At 50.7% G+C, this 24,482-nt stretch overlaps 1 protein-coding gene across 1 annotated transcript; it reads right to left on the bottom strand.

Annotated features, from left to right (window-relative positions):
- Positions 1-8,048: 8,048 nt before the first annotated feature.
- On the bottom strand, positions 8,049-24,187 carry DRD3 (dopamine receptor D3). The gene is made up of 7 exons (XM_040597046.1): positions 24,100-24,187; positions 21,379-21,670; positions 14,779-14,891; positions 13,412-13,554; positions 12,166-12,362; positions 10,935-11,280; positions 8,049-10,024 (listed from the first exon to the last, which is right to left on the bottom strand). The coding sequence occupies exons 2-7, from the start codon at positions 21,658-21,660 to the stop codon at positions 9,828-9,830; spliced, it is 1,278 nt and encodes a 425-aa protein (XP_040452980.1). The 5' UTR covers positions 21,661-21,670; positions 24,100-24,187; the 3' UTR covers positions 8,049-9,827.
- Between the last annotated feature and the right edge of the window lie 295 nt (positions 24,188-24,482).

Genomic DNA, 24,482 nt, shown 5'->3' with positions numbered 1-24,482 from the left:
TTGCTGACGCTTTCATATCCACGTGCTCAAAATCACCAAAATGTATGAGTCAGCCCAACACTCGGGCACCAAGATGCTTGTGTTCAAGAGGCCTGTCAGGGATGCTCTGTGAAGATGTGGAAGGCTATACGTCCTCGTGTAGCCTGCATTCGTTGATTGGTAGCCTTATTGCTAGTTTTGGAAGTGCCATTTTGTACCCTTTGGGAGCTAGCTGTGATCAGTCTCCCCATCCTGCCCCACCTGTATGAATCATTAGGATTTACTCATTTTTCCTTGTCTCCCAACCTGGTTGTCCTGAGAAGCTGCATGTAGCTGTACTGGAGTCTTGGTGACCTCATAAACTAAGTGCCAGTTAACGTGTCATTCTCATTAACCCTTCTGTTCTTCCTTCTGACCTTCCAGTTGTCCTGTACTGTGTTCCTGTTCGTTCTCCAGTCGTACCGACCAGGCTTTCCTGCTGCAGTTCTCTGCCTAGCTCGTGCGTGCGTGTGTGTGTGTCCCAGAGCTGCACAAAGCACGCAATTTCCTAATGGGCAAAATTTGACTAACTACATCTACTCATTATCTAACAAACACATAACAAGCTGCACTAACCCTGAAACAGCCTTAATGTGTTGTATTTACACACGTTTTCAATCTGTCAGTCCTCCTAGTTCACATAGTAAAAATTAAGCAATGTTTTTCATGGGTTTTTTTATTTTATTTCCAAGCAGACATCTGATTTCTTTCAGAAACAGAATTCTTGCCCTAATATGGGGAAGAAAGCTACAGAAAGACAACTAAACTTTCCAAGAAGTGAAAATTGAAATGAATCAGGAGTGGAAAAATTTCTGTGCTGTTAACTTAGCACAGAGACAGCAAAAACATCTTTGACTGCCATCCATCCCCGAATGGCAGAATACAAGGGAGCAGAGCAGAATGCAAAAGAGATGGTGTGTTACAAAAACATTAGACCCTTGAACATCTTTCCCTTAGCAACTTCTAGTGTAACCCTCCCCTTGATAAAGAAAAATCTTTCATGCTCCTCTGTTTCTGATGACAATAACTGTCAGGGCCACATCTGAAATACTTTTCTGACCACTTCATTGGTATTCTGCTCAGTCACTTACCCCTTTCAGAGCTATTTTAATATTGCAGACCCTTTAGCAGTTTCAAATATATGCTTTAAAATGTGTTAAGGAAAAAAAACCCACCAAATTCATTTATCACAAAAATGTTTTCTCCTTTCCTTCAGGTATGTAATTTCTTCCCCCGCACACTCACCTACCCCATCCATCCTCTAAATTACTCAGACACGGGGTCCATGGCAGGCTGTGTCAAGTCTTTTCTGTTTCTAGGTCTGCTTTTCTGTGGCTCTATAGGATCGCAGGAGCTGCCCAAGGCTGGAAATGTCCCAGCAGGGTGTTCAATTTATTTCTACATCTCTTAGGTCCAGAGGGCTTTCAAATCATTGGGGGTTTATGCATAGAGAAATCAGTTCCCGGTGTGTTTCGGAGACGCTTTTAAGCACTGGGTAGCTTTTTTTTTTTTTCTTCCTGAATCCTGTTGATTTTTGATTTGTAGCCTGAGTTGGCAGGCAAAGGACCCCAATAAAATGTTAAACCTTCTCAGTAATTTCAGAGAAGTTTCCTCCTTGATATGGAAGGCGTGCACAATATAGGTGATGGTGCAGACCACTTTAATGGTCTTATTTGGGGTGATCTATGTAATTCACTAGGGACCTCATCTCTTTTCTGGTAATGCAGCAGTTACTTCTTTATTAAAGACTATTAAAGATGTTCCAGCATGTTACCATCCTGCCTTAAGCATATCCTGTAGGCATGATAGGACTTTTCAAACCAAAAGACAATTAAGTTAAATCTCTTTGAGGAGTTGGATCTAGATTGGCAAAGTTGGTGCTGGCACAAAAGTGGTTAACATCTTCCTGCAGCAGCATGGTCTTGCTTCCCTCTTGATGTTGCCAGTGTGAATGTTGTCTGTCAAGAATGCACAGTCTCTTCCTGGGTGGCATATACTTTCCCTGCCTCGCAGCGAGGTGATGATGAACTGCCTGGTTGCTTCTGCATCTGTCGTCTGTACGATTTAATTAGGTTGGTCAGCTGAAGGTGCAACACCGTGGGATGCTCTTTTCACACTTCTGATGTACCTTCTCCAGCTGCTGGCCTTGCTCACTCCCCATCATTTCAAACACTTCAGAGAAAGCCTCTCTGTTTGGCAGCTCTTTGTGTGTCTGAACATCTTGCCGAGCTCTTTAGGAAGAGGTTTGGGTGAGAAGGGGTTATTTCAAACTTCAGCCTGAAAACTTAAGAAGCTATGTAGTGGGGACATACGTAAGGGAATGATAACTAGAGGCATCCAGATCTTCTGCGCGGCTCAGGATTAGCCAGCTTTCTGTCTTCCTATTCCCCTGCTACTGTGTAAAGCATTTTCTGGTCAAGGGGATGCCCAGTGCACTGGGAAAGGCAATGGTTGTGGTTCATGCCTACAGCTCTACAGGACAAGGTGTCCCTCACCTGTCCCACTTGCAGAGCAGGCTGATTTGCAGATTGGTGGTCAAGAAAAGGTCTAAAAACTACGGCCTTAGAAGTAATGGCCCAGCACAGATTTTCACAAAAGAAATGAGTGTTCTCAAGGTCCTTGGCCGGAGTTCCTGGACCCATTCCAGTGCTCTGCATGTGATACCTTCTGCTCCTGAGCTGATCGCCTTTCTGAGGTATCAGACATGTATTGCAAAGTGTGACATGAAAGTGGCGTTCTAGCTATGCTTTGTGCTCGTTGCTCCCCGCTTCCACAGGAGGACGGCTGGCTGCCTTTTGATGAGGGAATCGGGGGAGCCATTGAAGTCATGTAGCCAACATCTTGCAGGAAGTCAGCAGAGGCTGTCAGTCTGTCCTGAGCTTTTTATACTGCCCTTCCCAGGCTGGAATGGAACCGTCTACGATGTAATGTCAAATTTAATGCTACTGTGTGCCGAAAAACGGCTGGGGAAACCAACTCTTAGGAAAGCCAGATGCTTTCCTCAGACAAATCTGAGTGAACTGGAATGGGAGAGAACACAGAGACTGGCAGGCAGCCGAAACCTTCAAAGAGATGCAGCATCTTCAAGGAAAGGAGCAGGAGATGGAGCATCTGGGAGGAACCAGCATAGGCAAACAGGATGAATAGGATTTGGCAAGGCCAGCAAAGAAAGGAGTGGGAGCTGTGCAGTATGTCCACGTGTAGCATTGCCAACACCAAGCTGCAGAAGACACCGACATGTGCCTTTTTACATCGCTTGTTTTGCACATGTCTTGAGGAGGAAGAAGCGTTCTGTTGTGGCTCAGGAAGTTCAGCCATGGCTGCTGTACTCCTCCTCACCAAGGCAAAAGGCTACAGAGTAACGCTGGTGGCTTTCAGACCTGGGGCTGAGGGCGGACCGAGTGCTGCACTCACTCCTGATACCTGACCTCCCTGTTCCCCACAGCCAGCGCCATCGAAAATATTCAGGGGAATCCCGTAGTAAGTGTCCTTCTGCCCGGTGAAAAGTAGCCTTTGTTGGTGCTGTTCGATTCACCATGCTCACAGCTGCAGGGTAAAAATTATTAAAACTGACAAGAGTCCCCAGGGCAGGGAACCAGAAGGGTCTTCCCCACATTGCCAAACATACAGAAGCCGGGTGCTTGTCTCGCTGAGAAGCTTAAATCATTATACTGAAATTAATTGTTAATTATGTTCGTTTTCTTCTTTAGCTCTAGGGGTTTTCTTTTTCTTTGCCTCACATTTCCAGAGGCATTCGGGAGCGAGATGAGACCAGTGTCTAGCAGGAAGAGATTCAGTGATGTGTGGCCAGAACCTTGAAGGAGGCTCAGGAGAATTCCTTGCCTGGGCCTGGGAGAAAGAGCATCCCTGTTGGAGAAAGGTGTGGTTGGCACCAAAGCTGATGGGCTCCTGTTCTGGTGCTGAAGGCTTGGTCCCCATCGGATTTTGGGGCTCCTTGCCCTTTTATTTCCTTTAAAATTGCCCATTTGGGCGGGTTTTTTTAAGCTATTGAAGGAAGGGTGACATGAGTGATTCCAGGAAAGCAGAACAAGAAAAGTCACCGGTCTGTCTCGAGCTGAGATTGACTGTTTGGAGAGTAACAGCACAGCTGGATCAGTAGCATTTAGGACTGAAAGGCAGGATTGGTCTGGCACATTTCTTCTACCTCCTGTTCAATGTCATTCAGCAAGGTGTGGCAGCTGATGCTGACTTTGAAGAAGTACTGTTTCGAATCCCTCATGCCTTGAATTGCCGGCAGCCTTGTGCACCTACCTTTGCTCCTAAGGCAGCAGGCCAGGTGCTAAGATACCACCAGGAGGTTACAACTATGTTAGTTCCTTGTTACCATTAGATTAAGGAAAAGTCCACCCCAATGGTTCACTCCAAGGCAAATTCAGATTTCAGATACTCGCATTTGTCTGAGAAAGAACCGATGTGCCCATTCTCTTTGGGAGATGAGACACCTCACAGCCAGGAGTGTTTGCAGGCTGAAGGCTGCCAGAACCTGTCATCACTTCACGAGCAAACCATCACACACTTGGCTGAAGCTGATCAGATTGGTACCAGCATCCTCCAGGTGTCTGCAATTCCTATTTTTAGTTTTCTGAGCATCACCATATCAACAGCTTCCAGCTTGTTGATCCTTCCTTGAAATACTGGCGTTGATTAGACGTTGTTCAAAAACCATCGTGTCAGTAACAGTGATGGAGACAGGTCACTGAGACAGGGCTTTGCGTCACGATAACCTCAAGCCAGACTCCAGCTTGTGTAAGGCTGACCCTTTCAGAGGCTGCTAGCCCGAGCAGCTGGGCTGACCCCAGCTGTGGGCAGAGGACCAGCCTGGGGAACCGTGTCACTTTGATCCCCCTCAGAGGCTGCAATGCCAGGGACTCCAGGGGTACTCCCTGCCAAGGGGGAGCTGCTCGCTCCAGCTGAGCTCAGCCGAGCAGCTGCTCTGCCCATCCCTTGAGGAGTCTAGGGAGGATTACCTGGGGGAAGCAAGGTTTTCTGCAAGACTGCATCATCCTTGTAGTCTGACAAATGGTGTTTTTTGATGTTTGGCTGCAGCTGGGATTGTTAAGATGACATGTCCAACAGCTGCTGCAAGGTGTGCTGGAGCATGTCAGCTGAGCAGTGTCACCTGCAGAGCAGCGGGGCAGTGCCAGCAGGTGAAACCTGCTTCCTCCATCATTTCCTTGCTTTCCCAGCAGGCGGCTTTCCCTCGTGGAAGATTGTTCTGCCTTCTGCCCAAAGGGCCTTAATGCTCTCCTGCTTAAAAGCTCCTGCGTGACCTGGTGCCTGTTGTGCCCGCTGCTATCTCTGATGGTGGGGAGTGTTTCATGGTTTCTTCTCTTTGTTTTACAATGCAAAACTCAATATAAGAAATGCTGATTTTCGCTCTGGATGGCTTCAGTTTGGTGCCTGGTACCTTTTAAGGTTTTAGTAACTTGGGTAACCCATGGTTTTGCTGCCAGACCTGAAGTTTGCATTGTGGCCCTTGAGAACACAGCTGAGAGCCATGGGACACGTGTGGGGCTCTGCTCTGCAATGGACATCTCCTGCTGCACCTGCACCCAAGTAAGCCATGGAAGTAGTTACCATAACCACCACACAGCAGCCTAAATAGAAATTTTTATGATCTGTGAAGGGGTGGCAGTGAGCTATGGGGATGCTCTCTGCTTGCTTCTGCCTGCCATGCTCGCAGGAGTGAGTGCCTGAGAGCTGCTGGGGGTGGGCTGTCTTCAGATGGTTGGTACCCACCTTAAATACCTTCTACCATTGCGGCTACTGCACAGCAGCTGGAGGAAAGGATGCAGATTGAGAGGCGCTGTGGAGGGTAGGTTGGTGCCTGGCTGGCTGTCCTTTCCAGCCCTGAGTCAGGCTCTTACCACTTCTTCTGAAAAACCTCTAATTCTGACCAGCAGGTTCATAATCCAGTTGATTTCTGTGGTTTATGCTCTTAAAAAAAAAGCACCTCAGAGCTGCAGCTGTTGTCAGGGTCCCCCATGTCCCTCCAGGAAGGGCACCGGGAGGTGCACACACACACCTGGGTGGCTTGTGCTGTTTAGGAGCCCCCAGAGAGCAGCATCACAGGTGGGAGCAGCAAACTTGATGTGTGCAACGTGGGGTGCACATAGCACGGACCCTGGGGAGCCCCAGGTACATTGGGGGAAGGAGATCAGGGGCTTTTTTCTGAGTCGGTGTGGGGTGCCGCAGGAGGGCTGCGCGTGCCTGCTGAGCTGCGAGCCCGCTGGGCGGGCTGGGGGGTACACGGGCACAGCGGCTGCTTCATCTGGGCTCCCGTAGCTCTGTGAGCTGGGAGACACGTCTGCCTGGAGAAATGGGGGCGGCTGGGGCTAAACGGTGTTTTTCAGTCCGTTTCTCAGGCGTGCTGTAATTGTGTCTAGACAGGCAGTCCCTTGGATGGCTGCCTTGTACCTTGCGGGGAGGGGAGCTGCTGCTCCCAGTGGGTTTTGCCAGCTCTCCTTTGTTTCCTAAAGGGTTTTAACTCTCCTCGGCTACAGTAGAGATGTTTCCTGGCTATTCTGCCTGCTGGCTCGCTTACAAATCGCATCCAGCATAGGGGACCGTAGCCATGCCATTCCTGTGCCTGGTGGGGCAGGGGGAAGGGGAGCGCGGGCGGCAGGACCCCCACCGCACCTGCACGGCTGCCGCCCGCGCTGCCACCGCAGCTCTCCTGGCACGGGGAATTATTTACAGTCTGCGGCGGTCTCTGAGCTCCCTCTTTCTGTATTCTCCAAAGGTTCTTCTAATGTGACTGTCAGCATGTAAATGAAACCCTGCACAACGCCTGCAGCTCTTCACCAGGGTCGCGGCTCGCCTCTTCCAGCCGGCCGTGGAGCCAGGGGGAAAAAACCCAGCAAAGATGAAAACATTGTAGAAAATGAAGGTTAGAAAGAGGCATTTTAAGTTAAAAAAATAGGCAGCACGGATTATTCTACTGCAAATAATGAGGGGTGTGTGTGTGAAGCCCAGGTCCTGGGGGGCTGCTCAGCTGTCTCTCTGGCTTGCTGGGGAGGGTGTGGAGGCATCAACTGCTCGCACCTTTGATCGCTTCTGTTCCTTGGCCTTTGCCGTGAGGCCACCCGTGTTCATATTGCCACAGTAAAACTGGGCATGAAGCTCAAGTCGTACTTGAGGGAGGGGGAGAGAGAGATTGTTTTCTTTTGGAGTTGAGTTTTTCTAATTGCGCATTGATTTTGTGGTGCCTCTTTTTTTTTTTTTTTTTTTTTTTTGGCCATAGCAGGTTATAGTTCAAGAGGTTGTTGTCAGTTCTGTGATCTGATAGTTCAAATCTTAATTATTTAATAAAGGACTGCATTCTTAGATACAGAGCTTTCCTCATCCCTCACAGTTGTGTGGATACCAAAATACTGCTTGGGGTCTTCTGCACCTCCTGTTTCTCACCTCTATCCTGAATTCCCTTGGGGATCACTGCTTGAAGAACAGGTTTGAATTCAAGTAAGATCAGACTGAACGTGACACCTGAGACATGCTAGGCTAGGGCTTGAAATGGACCTAGTCACCCTTTAAAAGGTCTTTTTCCCTGTTTCCACCTTTCTGGCAACTGTGTATATAAAGCAACTGAATCTCCGGTGATCTGCGTTATGGAGCATCTTAATGGGAATTAATTTGAGCAGCAATCTGTCCACAGGTCGATTCACTCGATTGATACCCCAATAACCCGTGTGCTGAGTACCTGCCGTGCTACCCAGCACCGCTGAGCAGATGGAGTAATGCTACCACACGCCTGCCTGGTGTAGCTGGGAAACTAATTGACCATATTTTCAGAATTCATCTGCTGGAAGTGCTTACAGCAGCTGTTGATTTCTTTCCCAGCTGCAAGTAAAATGCAAGTAATAATAAAGACCTTTTGTGTGTCTGGTGTGTCCAGGCGGATGATCATTTTGTACAGGGAAAGCGTTAAAGTGGGCTGCAGGTGAGAAAAGGCTTATGGAAAGGCTGTGTTCACCACAAAGGTACCAAAGCTTCCAGTTACACCTGTGTTTTATTGGATTAATGCGGTTACAATGCAGTATGGAGGGCACCTCCCCAGGCAAACAACACATGCTGGCCACAAGCATCTCCTCCCCAAACCCAGACAAACAGAAGAAGCTAGAGCTCTGCTGCGTGCTCCAGAGGTTTGGCTTTATATTAGGAAAGAGAAGAAGCCCTTCCCAGACGAAGGAGCTGTGGCATGGACACAGGCAGGGGCAGCACACACAGTTATGCCCAAGGCCGTCGAATGAGGGGGGCTAACAGCGCGGTGAAGCCTAGTCTTGCAGCGAGAGCTGGAGCCTCTGGTCCAGGATGGTGAGCAGGGAAAGCGAAACGTGTTGAGGCTGTTCCAGGTCAGGTTTGTCTGTACAAGGAGAAGAGCAGTAGAGTGCCCTGACATGAGGCCAGCTTACATGGTACGGCAGGGTTTGTCTGGCCTTTTCATCCAGGACCTACTGGAGGTGGCTTTGTAAAATACTGCTGGGGAAGGAGAGCGTGGCAGGGCTGTCTTTGGCTGCTGGAAGCTGGGATGTGCGGATGCCCTGTGTGCTGGCAGGTGTGTCGGCCAGGGGAGCCAGGGAGAGTCCTGGCTCTGATCCTGGGGCACACCACCTTTCTTACTGGGATGGTACTGGAACAGCTCTCACCTAGGCACGGGCTGTAACGGGAGTTATCACAGCAGGCAGGACAAACCCTTAATCTAGCAGTGCTCCTGACAAGGAGAGGGGCACAAACGGAGACTGGTTCCAAAGAGATCACCAACACATTTTGAGACAGGGTGCATGCAACCTGTCCCAGCTGAGCGAACAGGTTCAAACCTATCACAGGCACGACTGGAGCTGTCCTAGGCCTTGTTCATTATTTAGCATCCCCAGCAGATGACAGGGTGTGGCGTGGTTAAATAAGTGGCCAACCTATCGCTGGTCCTTGGGTTAGGAAGAGAGGGGACACTGCGGTAGCGTTGCGCTTCTCGTGTGATCAGACCTACCAGAGGGCTGGCAGCCACCTCTCTGCCTTGCAAGGAGCAATAAAACACGAGCTGGTGGCACAAGGGAAGGTTTCGTTTGCAGCTGGGGCAATTTTCTTGAGCACTGAGACTGCCCCAGTTTTATGGGCAAACCTTTTGATGGAGACGACAGGGATGCTGTTGTTTCTCCTTCAGTGCTTCGTTTCCAAGTTTCCTTGCTGAATTTTTGCTCTTGGCTGCTGATTGAAGGGATCAGGATTCTTCTCAAAAAGGTCATGGCCTGCCCTCTTATTAGGAATGCTGCACATGAGCCTTCTGCAGGCTGAGGGTCCAGCAATGGGAGGGAAAATGCATTCCCAGCACGTAGGCGGTGGAGATGAAGGATGCTGTCCGCTCGGGCCCTGTGTGCTCTGCGAGCCTGGCAGCTCCCAGTGGCATGGTGGCCAACCTTCCACTGCACACCCAGGTCTGCCTCTCAGCACTGCTGTGCCCAACACTGAGGGACTCACTGGTTTGCCTCTGTCTTCTTCCCCTCCCTCCTCAGAAGCGGGAAGCACTTGTTCTTTTTCAAGCAGGAGCGTTGAGGTTTGGTGTGGGAAGCTAGCCGTGCAGGCGGGCTGCCGTCCTGCTCTTCACGCTGGCGCAGAGGGTGCCTAGCCATCAGCAATGACCACATCACGGCGAGCAGCACTGCTCACGGCCGAGGGGAGCATGTCACTGACCACGGCGCGTGAAGCAGAGGCAGGAAAGGGCCCCACACCTTGTCCCCAGCCCAGGAGTCTGCTGCAAACCACAGACGCGCAGCCCGGTGCTGGCCCCGCGGTCAGCAGCAGAGGATCTTGAGGAAGGCTTTGCGGAAGTCGGTGTTGAAGGTCGTGTAGATGATGGGGTTGAGGGCACTGTTGACGTAGCCAAGCCAGGTGCTGGCACTGTAGAGCCCTGGGGGCACGTGGCAGGATGGGCAGTGGGTGTTGAGGATGTGAATCAAGAAGAAGGGCAGCCAGCAGACTATGAATGCTCCTGGGTATAGAGAGAGGGAGAACACAATCTGTGACTTCAGAGAAGCAACTGCTTGGGAAAAGGCCTGCACCTGTGCCCTCTCCCTCCATCCTCTCGCTATTTCCATGTGCGTGTCTGCATTTGGTAAACGTGGAATAAATACCATGTATTCCCGGTACAGCCGGGCTCGGCAAGAGCTCAGGCTCCTCGGGACCAGTTATGTGAATGGGTGGATGGGGCTTCAGAGGTGGCCTGGTGACTGGCAAAAGCAAGTGGCCACAACTTAGAGGGAAAGGCTGCTGCCTTTGCTGCTTTAATCCATTAAGACAAGGGCTGCATTATTTTCTTACTACTGCTGGGTTAATGAGGGGAAGCAGCATGTCTGGTGACAGTGGCAGGTGGCTGGGGCACCATTGTCCTGGCTTCTCCATCCAGCTCTATGAGGGGGTTCCTCTGCTGTTCCTTGCCTCGATTTCCCCTTCTGTAATTGGACCTAAGAGCTGCTACGTGTATAGAAACTTAGGATTCCATCTAAAGTTCCAGCTTAATAATAATGAAAATAATTATAATAATGATGATGATGATGATAGTAGTAGTAGTAATAGTAATAATAATAGAAAGGTAAAGGGAAAGTAAAGGTGCTGGCTGTTCCTCCCTCTAGCAGGGCTTGTTGGCCACTGATATAAAACAAAAGAATAACAAAACATAAATAAAATGCTAATATACTTGGCTCTCAAAATTTGAGAGCATTACCCTAGATCCCTAAATGTCCCACTGTTGTTTCTCTTTCTTTGTGACCTTGTGGAGCAGCTGAAGTCTAGGCTTGGCTTGCATTTTTTTAATCTCAATACTGTATTAGGAGATTCCTTTCTCTTGCAAGCCCCAAACCATCACCCCTTGCACCCCGCTGGACAGCGTGGCTCTCACTCACCCAGGACAATAGCTAGCATCTGTGTAGCCTTCCTCTCCCGAAGCTGGATCAGCCGGGGCTGGTGGTGCGCTAGCTTCAAAGAGCTGATGGTTTTGCCATTGCTGAGCCTCCGTACCTCCAGTCCTGGCTTCAGACTCTTTCTCCTCTCTTCCAGCCTGCTGTGTTGTGTAGTCCCCGGTGGCTTGGTGAGGGATGCCTCATGGCAGAAGCTGCGGTACCGCTGCAGGCTGAAGACGGTCAGCAACTTCCTTTTAGGAGACATCTCCTGGCCTGAGCATTTGAGTGGGAGACAGGGGGAAAAGGTGCCTTGGCATCTGTTTGGCAAAGCTTTTCTCTCCGGGTGTTCCTGCAAAAGAGGATGCCACAGAGAACTGGGAACCATCCAAACCATTCCCTGGGTCAAAGGATGATGAGGAAAGTTGTAGGAGTCATCCTTAGCCCCACTGGCTGCTTAGGCTTGCACCTCATCCTCTGGACTGACCTTGGCTTAGCAGAGGGGTGAACTAGCACCAGACAACTCTCCATCCCACCAAGGAGAAGCATGAGAACAAGAAGAGCTGACACACTCGCTCTGCTAAACTTTCACTTGTATTTTTCAGTTGGCCCTGCTCCCCTCAACATCCCCACCCTTTTTTAATGTAGCTTCACTGTGAGAAAATGGGTAACACAAGCAGGTATGCATGACCAGGTGATCCCTTTCAAACCATGCTGCTGGTTCCCGTGGTTGCAGATATTTCATCTAGAAAGGTCAGTGGAACAAATGCTCCATGCACCATGAGCATTTTGGCTTCCTAAGTCTGTCAGATGAAGAGTTGTGTTGTTTTGGTTTTGTTGTTTGGTTTTTTTTTTAATAATCTACATTAAAGCCTGCAAAGCCCTGAGAACGAGGCTTCATAAAGCAAAAATCAATAAATGAGGAAATTAGCCAGACTTCTGCATGGCTGAGAAAGCCCAGATCTGAAGAAATATTGAAGTAGGCTGTGCTCTTTTCTAGTGGCTCGGTTCTAGAGGGCAGAGATACACAGGGAGCATCCTCTTTCTAGAGCGATGGAAAGGATTTAACTGGAGCTTCTGCATCTCAAGTATCATGGTGTATGAGTGAGGGATGGGATGAAAACATGCCATGTCCCTTCTCTGTGCTTTCCGTTCTGTGCTTTGACCCTTTGCAGAGGAGAGATGATGCATGCCCTGTCCTTTTTGACAGCTCCTACTGCATCGATGTGGATCTTACTTTGTGTGCATAACACGGTTTGGTGCTGGCGCTGTGGCTGCCCTGCCAGGTGAGCGTTCGCTTCTTTTGTCTTTGTCTTAGCACGAGGTAAATCCGGACATAGAGCAGCAGGGTTACCATGAAGGGGAGGTAGAAGGACACCAAAGAGGAGTAGATGATGAAACTAGGGTTGGATATGGAACAGACACTGGGATCCCCTGGGGAGGAGAAGAGAGAGAGAGGAGCGGCTGAGCTTAGTACAAGGAGGTGCTGGTGTGTTGGCAAAGCAAGTCGCAAGGCAGAGGGGGGACAAAGGCAGTCTGAGGGGTGCAGGGATCTCCTGTCTCTGTGGTTGCAAATTGTGCTGTGACCTACCCACTCACCTAAGGGATGCTTAAAATGGACTCTACCTAGGGCCATCTAGCATGACCCAGTAGGCATCTGCCTGCTCTTCTGGCCAACAGCTCTGCCCTCTTCTCTCAAGTCTACTCCCATCCTTTCTCCTTTCACCCTCTCTCCTATTCCTCTGACAGCCTCTGCGCTGCCTGGATGCAGAGGCATGCCTTCACCCCGTCAGTCTGGACCAGGCAGCGGGGGACAGCAGCACTTCCCACCCCGTCTCCTTCCTACCTCAAGCACCACACAGAGGATGGACAAGGAGCAGGGGACTTCTGCCTGTGGCTCAGGGGGGAGGAAGGCTCCCCTGCCCCTCTGCCTCCAGGGAGAATGGGCTGCCCTAGGTGAGGGCAAGGAGAAAGACCAACCTGCTTCCAAGGAGAAGGCCAAATTGTTGGCTCTCCTCAAGGGATTAGGTGAGGAAGCAGCCAGCCAGTTGGATGGGAAGGAGGTTTCTCACAAGCAGTGCCAATATGCAGTCCTTGCTGTTTAGAATGTGTCCTGAATCAGATTTAAAGCTGGACCTGTTGATACCAGCAAGATGCAGTAAGGTGGGGGTGGGGTGGGGGTGTTGGACATGCTGCACCTCTGGAGATTTGATTTGTGTGCCCAGAGTGATTGTCTGGGGGGGATCTGTAGACCTGGACACCATGTCAGTGTCTGCCTGAGCAAATTGCAAGTTTATAGACAAAAGCACATCTGCTCTCCAGTGCTGGAGATTTTTCTCACCCTTCACAGTGCACCTTACAGTTCCCTAAAATTTCCTGTAACTAGGAAAGTCTGCAGGACCCACATTAAATGACCTGGCCATACACAGGGCAGCTCCATGTCCCATCCCTCCCTGCGTGCTATTGTTTGGGACGTCACCTACCTGTAGTATTGAAGCCGAAGAGGAGAGGGCACGACACTGCGAACGCCAGCATCCAGACTATCACGATCATGAGAGAAACCCTCCTGCAGGAGCTCTGCCCGGTGCTGTACTGGTACTGAACTGGTTTCACCACTGCAGTGTATCTGCAGACCAAACCAGCTCCAGAAAGAGGAGAGGTAAGAATGGAGGGAGGAAAAGGACCAGGTTTTAAAAGGAGAAATGAAAGCAATGTAGGGGACACGATGGTGAACGTGGTGAAGAAATGGAAGAGGAAAGGAGAGAAGATCAGATGATGGCATCAGCAATTTGTAGAAATGGTAAGTGGGGTGTTGCAAGGAGGAACAGAGGAAATCAGAGTTAGTTGGCAGCACTGCAGGGAAATGCTTGGCAGACCTGCCGGCATTGTGAAGCTACTAGGTTTGGGATACCTGCTGGATCTAGAAGCCCCAGGACCCCCCCCTATCCCTTGATCCCCGAAGGTTATATGTGCCCTGCTGGGAAAGAGCAGTCCCTGGAGCAACCACAGCCTGCTACACCCTGTGCCTCATCCACCCGCTCTGGTGTCGGCCTTGCTGACAGCCAGAGGGTTGCCCATGGTGGGTGTCCAGGGCCTTCGGCTGCCGGGATGCCCCAGGGGATGCAGCTCGGCAAGGCTCGGATTTGAAAGCCACAGGAGTCATGTCTTCAGGATAGCCTGGGGGCTGCTCCTTGCAGGCAGAGCCAAAATGAAATGGGGATAAAGAGTCCCGTGGAGGAACACCAGGCCAAGCCAGCATTGAGAGCTGCCTCATATGATTACCCTTGAGCCACATATTACAAAGGTACAGCATGCAGTGCTTTTTTCCTTCCCCCACCCCTTGGTCCTAACAGCACCACGTGTGCTGAGGTCTTGGCTCCCAGCCCTCAGCGTTACTTAAAATAGGCTGGTTTAAGATGCGGAAAAACAGGGCAAGGCTGAAGATTAGACAGCGATAACCTTCACCCCTCCCTATGCCTATGGCAGGATTGTGTTTGTTAGAAGTTCATGAGTGAGGTCTCCAGAAAAAACCCTCTTTGACACTCAATGGGAATTAGATGGCCAATGCTGGTCTCTGCCTTCAAAAAGCATGAGGATGTGGCCGGGTGCCTACTGGTGATGTTTCGCTGCTTGTGCCTCTCTGCCCTCAAGTGCTGGCACCTTCTAGCACATGGTGGGCAGAGCCTATTCACAGCAGTTGTGGCAGCGACAGACTGGCAGGGAGGTTTGTGTCCGTGAAGACAGCAATGCTGCCTGTGCAAACCCCACTTTCCTGCCCTAGCCACACTGGGGTACAGAGCCGACCCCCATCTCCAGACTGTCTATCCCCTTGGATGCTGTTGGCTCTCACCTGTCAATGCTGATAGCGCAGAGGTTTAAAATGCTGGCTGTGCACATCATTACATCCATGGTGACGAAGATGTCGCAACAGATGCGGCTGAAAGTCCAGACTCCTCCCGTCACCTGCACCAGCAACCACAAAACTGTCAGCCTGGTTCTGCATCGAGTCCTGACGCCTTACGTATACAGAGGTGCTCTCCTCCAAGGGTCTCAACAGCTACGTGCGTTCATGTCTGCTGTGATGTGCAGAGGAAAACTGAGGTGCCTGTGTTGTGTGGCAAGATAACACAGCGGAAGGTCATGGAGAAGGAGCCGCACCTTGATTTCAGTCCTTTGGTTACTCTCACAGAGGGAGGCAGGGTGAAGAAATAGGTAGCAGCTATCCTTTCCCTTGAGCCCTAGCATGATAGATTGATTTAAATTTGATATCACTGTATCTATCCTTTGATTAAGGATCATCTGATTAAATCTAAGGGCTGAAAAGTGTTTCTCAGCTTAGCTGCTGGAGTTCTCTTGCAGGCAGTGAGCTGGGAAAGTGCTGCAAATTTTATGCATTTATGTATGAAACAGACCTGAGAGCCCAGGCTTCTCTAAAACCTTAGTTGGATTCTGATCTCTGTTACATATTTTGATTATTAGATCTGAGCGAGAACTCACAGGCTACTCAGATAAAGGGTTTTGGTTTGCTACCATGTCCAGCTTTTATTCTGGTTGGTTTGAAATTTTAATCTGAAGCGTGTAAGCATGAAAGCTTAGCTGTGGCTGATCTTTGTGATGGGGAAATGCATTTTTTGGCCCAGCTGTCAAGTTCTTGACAATGACCTTTTTGGATGACAACATATGCTCCAAGCACCGTGTGGCACTGCTGTCGTCGGGGCTGGGATGATAGCCTGACTCCGAGTGCTCCAACACAGAGGCAGCCCATCCTCCCACAGATCAGCCTGCTGGATGAGTACAGCAAAGGAATCTAAAGCTGCACTGGGTGCAGAAGCGGGGGTAAGAGAGAAAGAGGAACTGGTGCTAGATCCAGATCTTTCTGCTTACATTTAGACCTCATCTGGAGTACCGCATCTGGTTTTGGGGCCCCAGTACAGAAAAAACATCGATAAACGGGAGTGAGTCCAGCGGAGGGACACTGAGACAGTCCCTGGGGCTGGAGCACTTGTCCGGTGAGGAGCAGCTAAGGGAACTGGGCTTGCTCAGCCTGGAGAAGAGAAGAGGTGGCTTTGGGGGGTGTGGGGGCACTAACTGCAGTCCCCTAGTGCCTACTGGGAGGTTATTAAGAAAGTTGGAGCCAGGTTGCTAAGCAGACGGAGCCAAGTTTTTCACAGCAGTGCAGGGTGGAAGGACAAGAGGCACCAGTCGTAAGTTGAAAGAAGAAAAGCGCAAACCGGTTATGGAGGTAAACTTTCTGACCATGAGGACGGTAAGGCAGTGGAGCTGGCTGCTTGGTGAGTCTGGCCAGGCTCCATCCTTGGAGGTTTTCAGGACCCACTCAACAATACCCATCCCAGACCAGGCTGGAGAGGGTGCCACAACTGAGCTTGGCTCCTAAGGCAGTGGGTCAACCCTGCAGCAAGTGTCAGTGCCTAGGAAGGACGCAGCTCCAGGACACAGCTCCCTGCAGAGAGAAGCACTTGTATAAACACAGAATTCATTTTGTACGAGTTGTTTTCAGAGTTGTATAAGAAATAATCCTGAGAAACTGAAATGGTTTTGATCGTGCCAGCATTCCCGCACATGGGCACAGAAACTCACGGGGTCTTTGGGGTGTCCTCTGCTGGACCCAGCTGCTGCGTGCCAGAAGTCAGGTACTGGATGAGGTAGCCTTCCATGAGACCTCCTCTGAATGAATGCAGGGGAGAGAAATGGGAGCTGGCTTGCAAAATGCAGTGGGGAACTGTGCTTTCATCTTCAGTTCTCTAATACTTGTGGGGCTCCTTTGTTTTCTTTTTTAAAAAAAGCAAGCAAAGTAAAAAAAAAAAGAAACAAACCAAACCCTTAGAGCTTTTCTGCATGATTAGGTAGGCTACAAGATGTGCAAACTGAAGGCTGTCCCTCTGAAATTGGGGACCTTAATAGGTAGGTTCAGTTTTCAAAGAAACCCCACGCCGTTTTTGCTTTAGTTGCAGATTTTGAGATCTGCTTGACCACCTCAAAATATATAAAAAAATCATAAATGCTGGAAGCCTTTGCAGTGGGAGCCAGTAAGGGGTGTTTCTGTAGTCGGAGGCAAAATGCAATGCAGTGTCTCTGTGATCTGCAGAGTCTGAAGAATATTTCACCAGGAGCCAGTGCCAGGTGTTTGGTGCAAGCCAGCTGCTGCTAGCCCAGCAGATGTGCAGGCTTTTAACTGAGGGAGTTTCCAAGGTCCTGAGCACATTCAAATGCTAAACCCAAGAACGTGTACCATTAAATCTGAAGAAGGTGCTGGTGGGAATGGCTCTGAAGTGAACCCTTTCAGGATGATGCGTTCAGATCACACCACCTGCATACTAAGCTGTAGCTTGCATGAAGATGATACTTGACATATCAAAACGTTTGGGCTTAAAACCCGTCCTCGCTTCCACCAGCCACAAATTCCACAATGGGGTGTAGCTTTGCTGAAGTCGGTGAAGTAGTTAATATTTACCTGTGGGGTATGCAAACCCAGAATCTATTCCCAAATTTAACAATGAAGAGCCTTTTTATTACAGGCCTCGTTCATAATTTTTTTTTAATTCTATTTCTGCTCTTCCTTTTATTACTGTGTTCCGCTCATCTTTGCTACAGCAGCTAGAACGTGCGAGTGTGCTGGCAGGGTACCTGTTCTTCATCCCGCTGGTGCCTTTTGTCCAGGAATCTCAAAGCACATCACAGGTATTAATTGAATGAACCCTCACAACTGCCTGAGTGAGGTGGATGGTCAAATATTATTTTCTTACAGCTGATGAGAGCAAACCACATAGAGGTAAGCTGACAGAATCTCTCATTACCACTCAGTTTGTGTGCAGCAGAAGTGGGAATAGAGTCCAGGATAAAATCCCAGCTCTGGCAAAGACATTGCTAAAGCACCTTATAGACTGTTCAGGTCGGGTTCTCACCTCATCTTTCTTGATGACCAGTCCAGTCTGCTTTAGCCACAAAATGTATTAATATTTGAACGTTCCAACCCTATAGGAAGCCTTCCAGTTTAAAAAAAAAAAGAAAATCATTGTGCATTCATAAGCTTATGCAAATCCACCACTCTCTTGAATCCTTAAAAATAAAAAGACTCTCTGAAAGTCAGATATGTATGATGATGCCGTATTGAGCAGTAGATGGATTTGAAAGTACGAACGCAAAGTTACACGAGGTGATGTCAGGCAGCGGTGTATCTAAGCGTGCTCACTCAAGTGCTCTGTTTAAGAAAGGGTTCTTCTTGGGGGTGCTGTTAACTCCCTGCAGCTGTGAAATGGCTGCTTATATTTTTGCATGGCAGGAGTAACCAAGAGCACGCGTGCAGTCAGATCTGCTGACAAGTGGTAAACTGCCGAGCTGCAGCAACTCGGTTGTCTGCCCTGCTTTTGATGGTGGCCTGGCGAGCTCCTTGAGCTCAAAGAGCTGTTGTAGGTCTCGCTACTCCAGTGTGGGAGCCACAGAGGAGGAGACAGCCTTACTCTCACTCGCCCTGAAGAGAGCTGCAGGTTGGACCTCAGTGACAATCATCTTCTGACGCTTTTTTCCCATTGGAGGTAGAACTGGATGTTGTGAGAAGACTAAGGAGGATGCTCCAGGCCATGCTGCTCCACGTCCTCCTCCGTTTATACAATTACTATAAGGCACGATGGTATTCAATGCCATCAAGCTTTAGTGGGCAGGGCACCCTAATGCCACTATCTTAGAAACCTTGGTGAGCTTCCGTAGTCACACCAGGCACAGCATCAGAGGTCAGTAAAGAACTGGGGTAGCAGCACGGATATATTAGACATATCTGTTGACCCCTGAAGATTGCTAGACACAGTGCTGAATAGCATTTTTATGCCAGAAGCTTCATTAGGTAGAGATGAGGATTCTGAGGTTATAAAATGTTCCTGTTGTTGCTCTGTCACAGCCTTCCCCAAAGGCTTCTCAGAAAGAGACAGTTCTGGTCTGCAGGACTGATAAAATGAAAAATTGCATGGAGAAGGTCCAGGCCACAGATGGCTCTAAAAATTGAGTGTAAAGCACCAAGTTCACAAGTGATATTTAAATCTGAGGTATTCATCCACCTTTAGCTTCTCAATAAATAGGTCTCAGATGTCTGGTTTGGCAAACGTTCAGTAGATGAATAGCTATTGTACACAGGTTTGGGGACTGAATGACTTCTTCACAATTTCCAGGGCCATAGTGTACTCAAGCATGATGCCATTTCTGCTTCATTGGTAGCAGTGCTGATCCATAAACAGCAGCAAATATCTAAACGACTTCAGGGCTTTTTGGTGTGGTTTTTTTTAAATCTTAGTCTTGCTGGAGTCCTGCAGCCTAGATCTCTAGGAGGTACTGCTGGAAGTGGTAGTTCGGGTTTGGGATGTATGTGGGTTCTTCTCCCTGTTGTTCATGTGCCTCTTGGATCAGCTACTTTGATTTACCCAAGATTTCATTACTCAAGCTCCACAGCTGGAAACCAATCTTGAATGGGTCTGCAAACACAGCTAGACAACAGATCTGACCACAATACTGCCATGGGGACAGAAGCTGCTTCCCAGATGTGCCTCAGTCCCACCCTGCCCATGGTAAGAGTGAGCGTTAGATCTTTTCTGATGCAAAGCATATTGTGATTTCATTAAAGACTGGAATACACTTGAGGTGAACTATTCCAATCTCAAAATTTGGGTTTTAATAATTATTTTCAGTTGCAATCAAACTGCAGAGTCTAATCCTGGCTGGCTGGGATGGCTCCACCACACCCCGCCCCAACTTATTCCTTGCTTTTTAATCATTCAGTGTAACCCAACTGCGCTGCAGGCATCCAGCAGGCCAGCTCCAGGACTGCTCTGCAAGGAGTGGTTTCACTGTTGCTACTGACTTAATTAGGAACGTAATCACACATGCGGTTATCGTGGTGCTCTCTTTGTTCCTTCGCTCCACAGCGATGCTATATAAAAATAATTAACCATCAGTGCCCTTATTAATAATGCTTATACACTGAGCAAACCCTCAATTTGTCTTAATTGTAGCCTTGCTGAGACAGCAGTGGGCACAGTTTGGGAGAGTGGCCTGGATGAACACAAGGGAAATGCCCAGGCTGGGTGCCAAAGCCTAGAGCTGTGTTGCCTACTCAACATACTCCAGTGGCAGAGGAGGGCTGCAGACCACTGCCAGTCCCCTGCTACTCGATCGAACCTCCTCGTACCCCCAGAGTCGGTCTGGCATTTGCCGGTGGTGTCCTGCCTTGTCCTACTTTCTGTCCACATGCTGCGCAGTCCATCTGCACGAGTCAAAAGCCTGCTCTGCTTCTCCTCTGTTTTGCAGGAAAGAGGTCAGCCAAAGGTGGGCAGCTGCCACCAGAATATTTACCCTACCCTTCAGCCTGATCCCCGCTCGGCCCTTGCAGAAAGAGCATGAGGCTTCTGCAAGATTATGGCTCAGAGGCTTATTCTGTCTCTGTTCACATGAGAACACGGTACTAGGGCTCAGCTGAAAGCTTACCGCTGATAGATGCTCACCCTAATTCTAGACCTACCATTTTTTGTGAATTAGTGTAAAAATGCTGAACAGAACAGATAAAAATGTCAGCTGTAGCATACCTTCGTGTATTTGCTTCAATAACAATATTTATACCAGAAGTGGCTTCAGTAATTCAGGGGGTTGCCATGGGGCGGCAGGGGCGGATTTAGTTTCCATCTTTGCTGCCCTGCAGTGGTGGAAACCTTTGCTTTATCTGATGGTGTTGTCCATACTACGCATGGTTGTGCCGCTACATTTTTACGCCGGCCAACGTGCAAAGATCAGGGAAATAGAGTATAAGACACCCCAGGGCTTGATGAGTCATTTGAAGTTACTGTGAAAATGCTCACATGACTTAAAGAGACTTCGGAGTGTGTTCTTCGGCCTCATCCCTTTGTCAGCCTGCTTGGAGAATTGCTTGGAGGTGACTTAACATCACGGACATCAAGGCTCTTAAACTCCGCAGGAGATGGGGATTTGACTTGTTTTCTGGCCAGCGGGAGTACGGCTTGATCTGGGCTCTAACAAGGTATTTCCACCCTACTGCCTCCCCACCGCTCCTGAATCATCATGGCAACCCTTCTGGCTGATGGAGTCAGCTTCAGGGATGCTCAGATGAAAGCGGCATTAGCACATCAGAACCCGCGATCTACATTACTGGCTGTAGCCCACCCGCTTTCAAGCTCAGAGGGGCTGCGCTCTGCCAGGAAGAGCAAGGCTCAGGGCATCTGCTGACGGGTGGGACCGTGGTGCATTTGTCCAATCTGCAAGGGCCACCTGTGGGGCTGCTACCCACCCCACAACTGCCCCAGAGCTGGCTGGGGGGTTAAAACATGAATGGACTTCACCTGTAGCAGAGCTGGCCCACCCTGAGAGCGTGCGCTAACGCCGGTGCACTCGTGCTGTGGTTAAATTCTGCTGATCCTTCCTAAGATGTACTCACCTCCAGGTACACCACCCATGGCATCACCAAAGTAGCCACCAGCAAGTCCGCCACCGCCAGGCTCACCACAAGGTAGTTTGTTGTGGTTTGCAAGGTGCGTTCCCTCAGCACGGCTAAGCAGACCAGCACGTTCCCAAAGATGATGGCCAGGATCAAGATGCAGTAGCAGAGGGCGTAGTAAGCATGTGAGTGTGGCAGGTCAGGCTCTGTAGTGTTGTCTCCCCCACAGGGAAGAGGGTCAGTGGTGTTAGGATGACTGCTGGTTCTTGTGAAGAGGGCCATGGGGACACTGCTGCAAAGAGAAAGAAAGAGCTGGCTGAAAACTGGAGCTCCACAGTCATTGTGGAGAACTGCTTGTGGTGGATAGCGTACGATTTTCATACTTCACAAACACTACTTCAAGCCATTTATAGAGGTCTTTTTTTCCACTCATACATAGGCAGAACTTTACTTAAAGTCCTGCTTGGCCTGTTTTGGTTTTCACCGAATCTAAGCCAAGAGAAGAATGCAAAATCCCACCTCCTGTGTGCATCCGACAGGTGCATCTTACCAACCAACGCAGCTGCGCGGAAAGCAGCAATGGTTGAAAGATGCACCGAAGTCATCATACCAGAGCACAAGTCAGCCAGGCAGGAGAGCAGCCTGCAAGACAGCAATTTGTAGTGCTGAGGAAGACCCAACACAGTTACCCAAACTAGGGCTTGGCCAGAAGCTTGGACCTAGGAATCTTTTCTTCTGGGAAGTACCCTCCCTCCTCCCTCGTTAAAAAACATCTTCACTAACTTCATGCACTCGAGTGCTTGGCAGCCCGGCACACAGACCGCACCTGCAATGCTCGAGTAGCCTTTTGCATCCTGGCCGCCTGGCGGTAAGCACCCACCTAGGGAATGACTCTTCTTCTGCAACCTGTGTCTGTCCCAGGCCGCCTGTTGTAACGCTCTGCTTCAGCCCTGCCGGCCTTGCCAAAGCTTGGCTGTCCCCGCTGCCCCCAGCTCATCCATACTGTGCTCTGTTTTCCATGCCTGGCCAGAAGATGTGCTTCCTGTGCTGAAGAGCAAATCAACTTGTCATTTGGGATGAAATAATGGAGTGATGCTTGCGGGGTACTCTGCATTTCTTTTCCTTACAATGGATTCGTGATTGTGCCCAGGAACCTATCCTGTCTTGATTTAGAAGGAGGATGATTTTTTTCCAGGAATAGGAAGGCTGCTGTCCCAGGGTTGTTCTGTGACATTTAATTGCCTGTATCTGATTTTATTTTTTTTTCTTGCTAGTGCTCCTGTCGCTGAACTCATCATCAGTGTGACAGTTACGAAAGGCAAGGACAAAACGTTGCAATGCCAATGATATAAATATTACTCTGCTCCACCTCACCCCCTGAACAGCAGCATCTGTGATGCACACGCTCCTAGAAGAGAAGCTGTTACAATGGGTATAAATTGCTCCAGCCCCTTGGCATATATTTATCCTTGAAACTGGTGTCACTCACCCCTGCTGCCTTGTAGCTGGGAGAGGGCAAGGGCTGAATGAGGTAGAAACTGAACTTCCCTCTGTCCCATGAACACAGATCCCCCAGGACAGGGGTGAAACAATCTCTTATGGCTTGTGTTGTGTTTGGAAACATCTGTGCTTGTCTCTCCTTCTCTGTCTTTCTTCTGCCAGCCCCTGACACAGGAGTGAAGCCTTCCACTGGACAGCAGGATTTCCCATAGCGTGAGCGCTGCTGCCGAGTCCAGGACTGTTTGCTCGTCAAACAGTTCCGCTACAGCCACCCAAACACAAGACTCATTTAGCAGCATCCCTTGCACCGACAGAGCTCCTACTCTGGGAAACCTGTATTGGCTGGGGCCATGAAAAGCTAGTATGCTAGTTCGTTTTTTTGGTTTTTTTTTTTTTTTTTTGAGAAAGCCTACCTTAAGCAGCTGCCTAGTTGATAAGCAAAGCCAGGGCAGGGAATGAACAAAACATCACGCACGATACCACCAAATGGCTTAAGGCACCACGTTACACAGTTTGCCAGCAGGTTTCCTGCCCCTTCTGCCACCCCTTACAGCCTAAAGCAGTATTTTCCACTTTCGCCCAGAGGTCGATCTTCCCCCCCAGCATCCCTCCCAGCTCCCCCCCCAGCCCTGCCAGGCTCCCCCTGCCTTGGGCTGCCCCACACACCCCGGCCCTGCTCACTCTGCCCACGGCCAGGGCGCTGCCAGCCAGGCGGGTACCGGGGTACCGGGATGCTGATGCGCCGGGTACCAGGATGCTGATGTGCCGGGGTACCGCGGTACCCGCGTGCGGGGCTGGCGGGGCACGGGGGTACCAGGGCACCCACCACCCTGGCAGCGAGCTGCGACGGGGCGAGGGTCGCTGCCGTGGGGACGAGCTGACAGAGGGGAAAGGGGAGGATGCTCCTCCCGGTGGCCTCAGCCTCGGAGGGGTCCGGGTGCAGGTCCCGGTGCGGATGGGGGGGTCCGGGCGCGCGGCGCAGGGTGCAGGGCAGGGGTACGAGCTCCCAGCGCTGGGGCCAGGCGCCGCCGCGGTTCTGGGTCCGGCTCCGGCTGCCGGTGCTGCTCCGCACCCGCCCCCGAGGGGCAGCGGCGCCCCTGCGGCTGCCCGCCGTGCCCCGGGGGGGCGAGGGAGGCGGGGGAAACCGGGAGCGGGGGCTATGGGGCAGGGGTCCGCCGGCACCGGGCAGGAGGGGAGCGGGGGGCAGCGATCTGGACTTACCCCCGGTGGCACCACCGCCGAGCAGGGCTCAGTCCCAGTCCCGGTCCCGGCCCCGGTCCCGCCGCCTCCCGGGCCGGCCCGCTCCCTCCGCCGCTCTCCCGGCGCGGAGCCGCGGGGCGGGGCGGGGCGGGGCGGAGGTGGGCGGGGCTGGGCGGGGCTGGGCCCCTGCCCCCGCCCCTGCCCCTGCCCCGCCGGCGGCAGCGGCCGGTACCCCGCCGTGTCCTGGGGAGGGGGGCGGCAGGGCCCATCCCGCCCCTTCCCAGAGGGCCCTGCAGAGGGGTCTGGGCTCGTTCTGGAGCCGGGGCCCGCAGCAAGGGGGTGCTTTGCGGAGGGGCTGACCTGGTTCTGCCCGGCGGGAGGAGGGGGGAGATGGGAACCCCGAA

The sequence above is a fragment of the Falco naumanni genome, chromosome 5 (assembly GCF_017639655.2).
Source record: "Falco naumanni isolate bFalNau1 chromosome 5, bFalNau1.pat, whole genome shotgun sequence".
Classification (NCBI taxonomy): domain Eukaryota; kingdom Metazoa; phylum Chordata; class Aves; order Falconiformes; family Falconidae; genus Falco; species Falco naumanni.
This window is presented reverse-complemented; position numbering and strand designations above follow the sequence as displayed.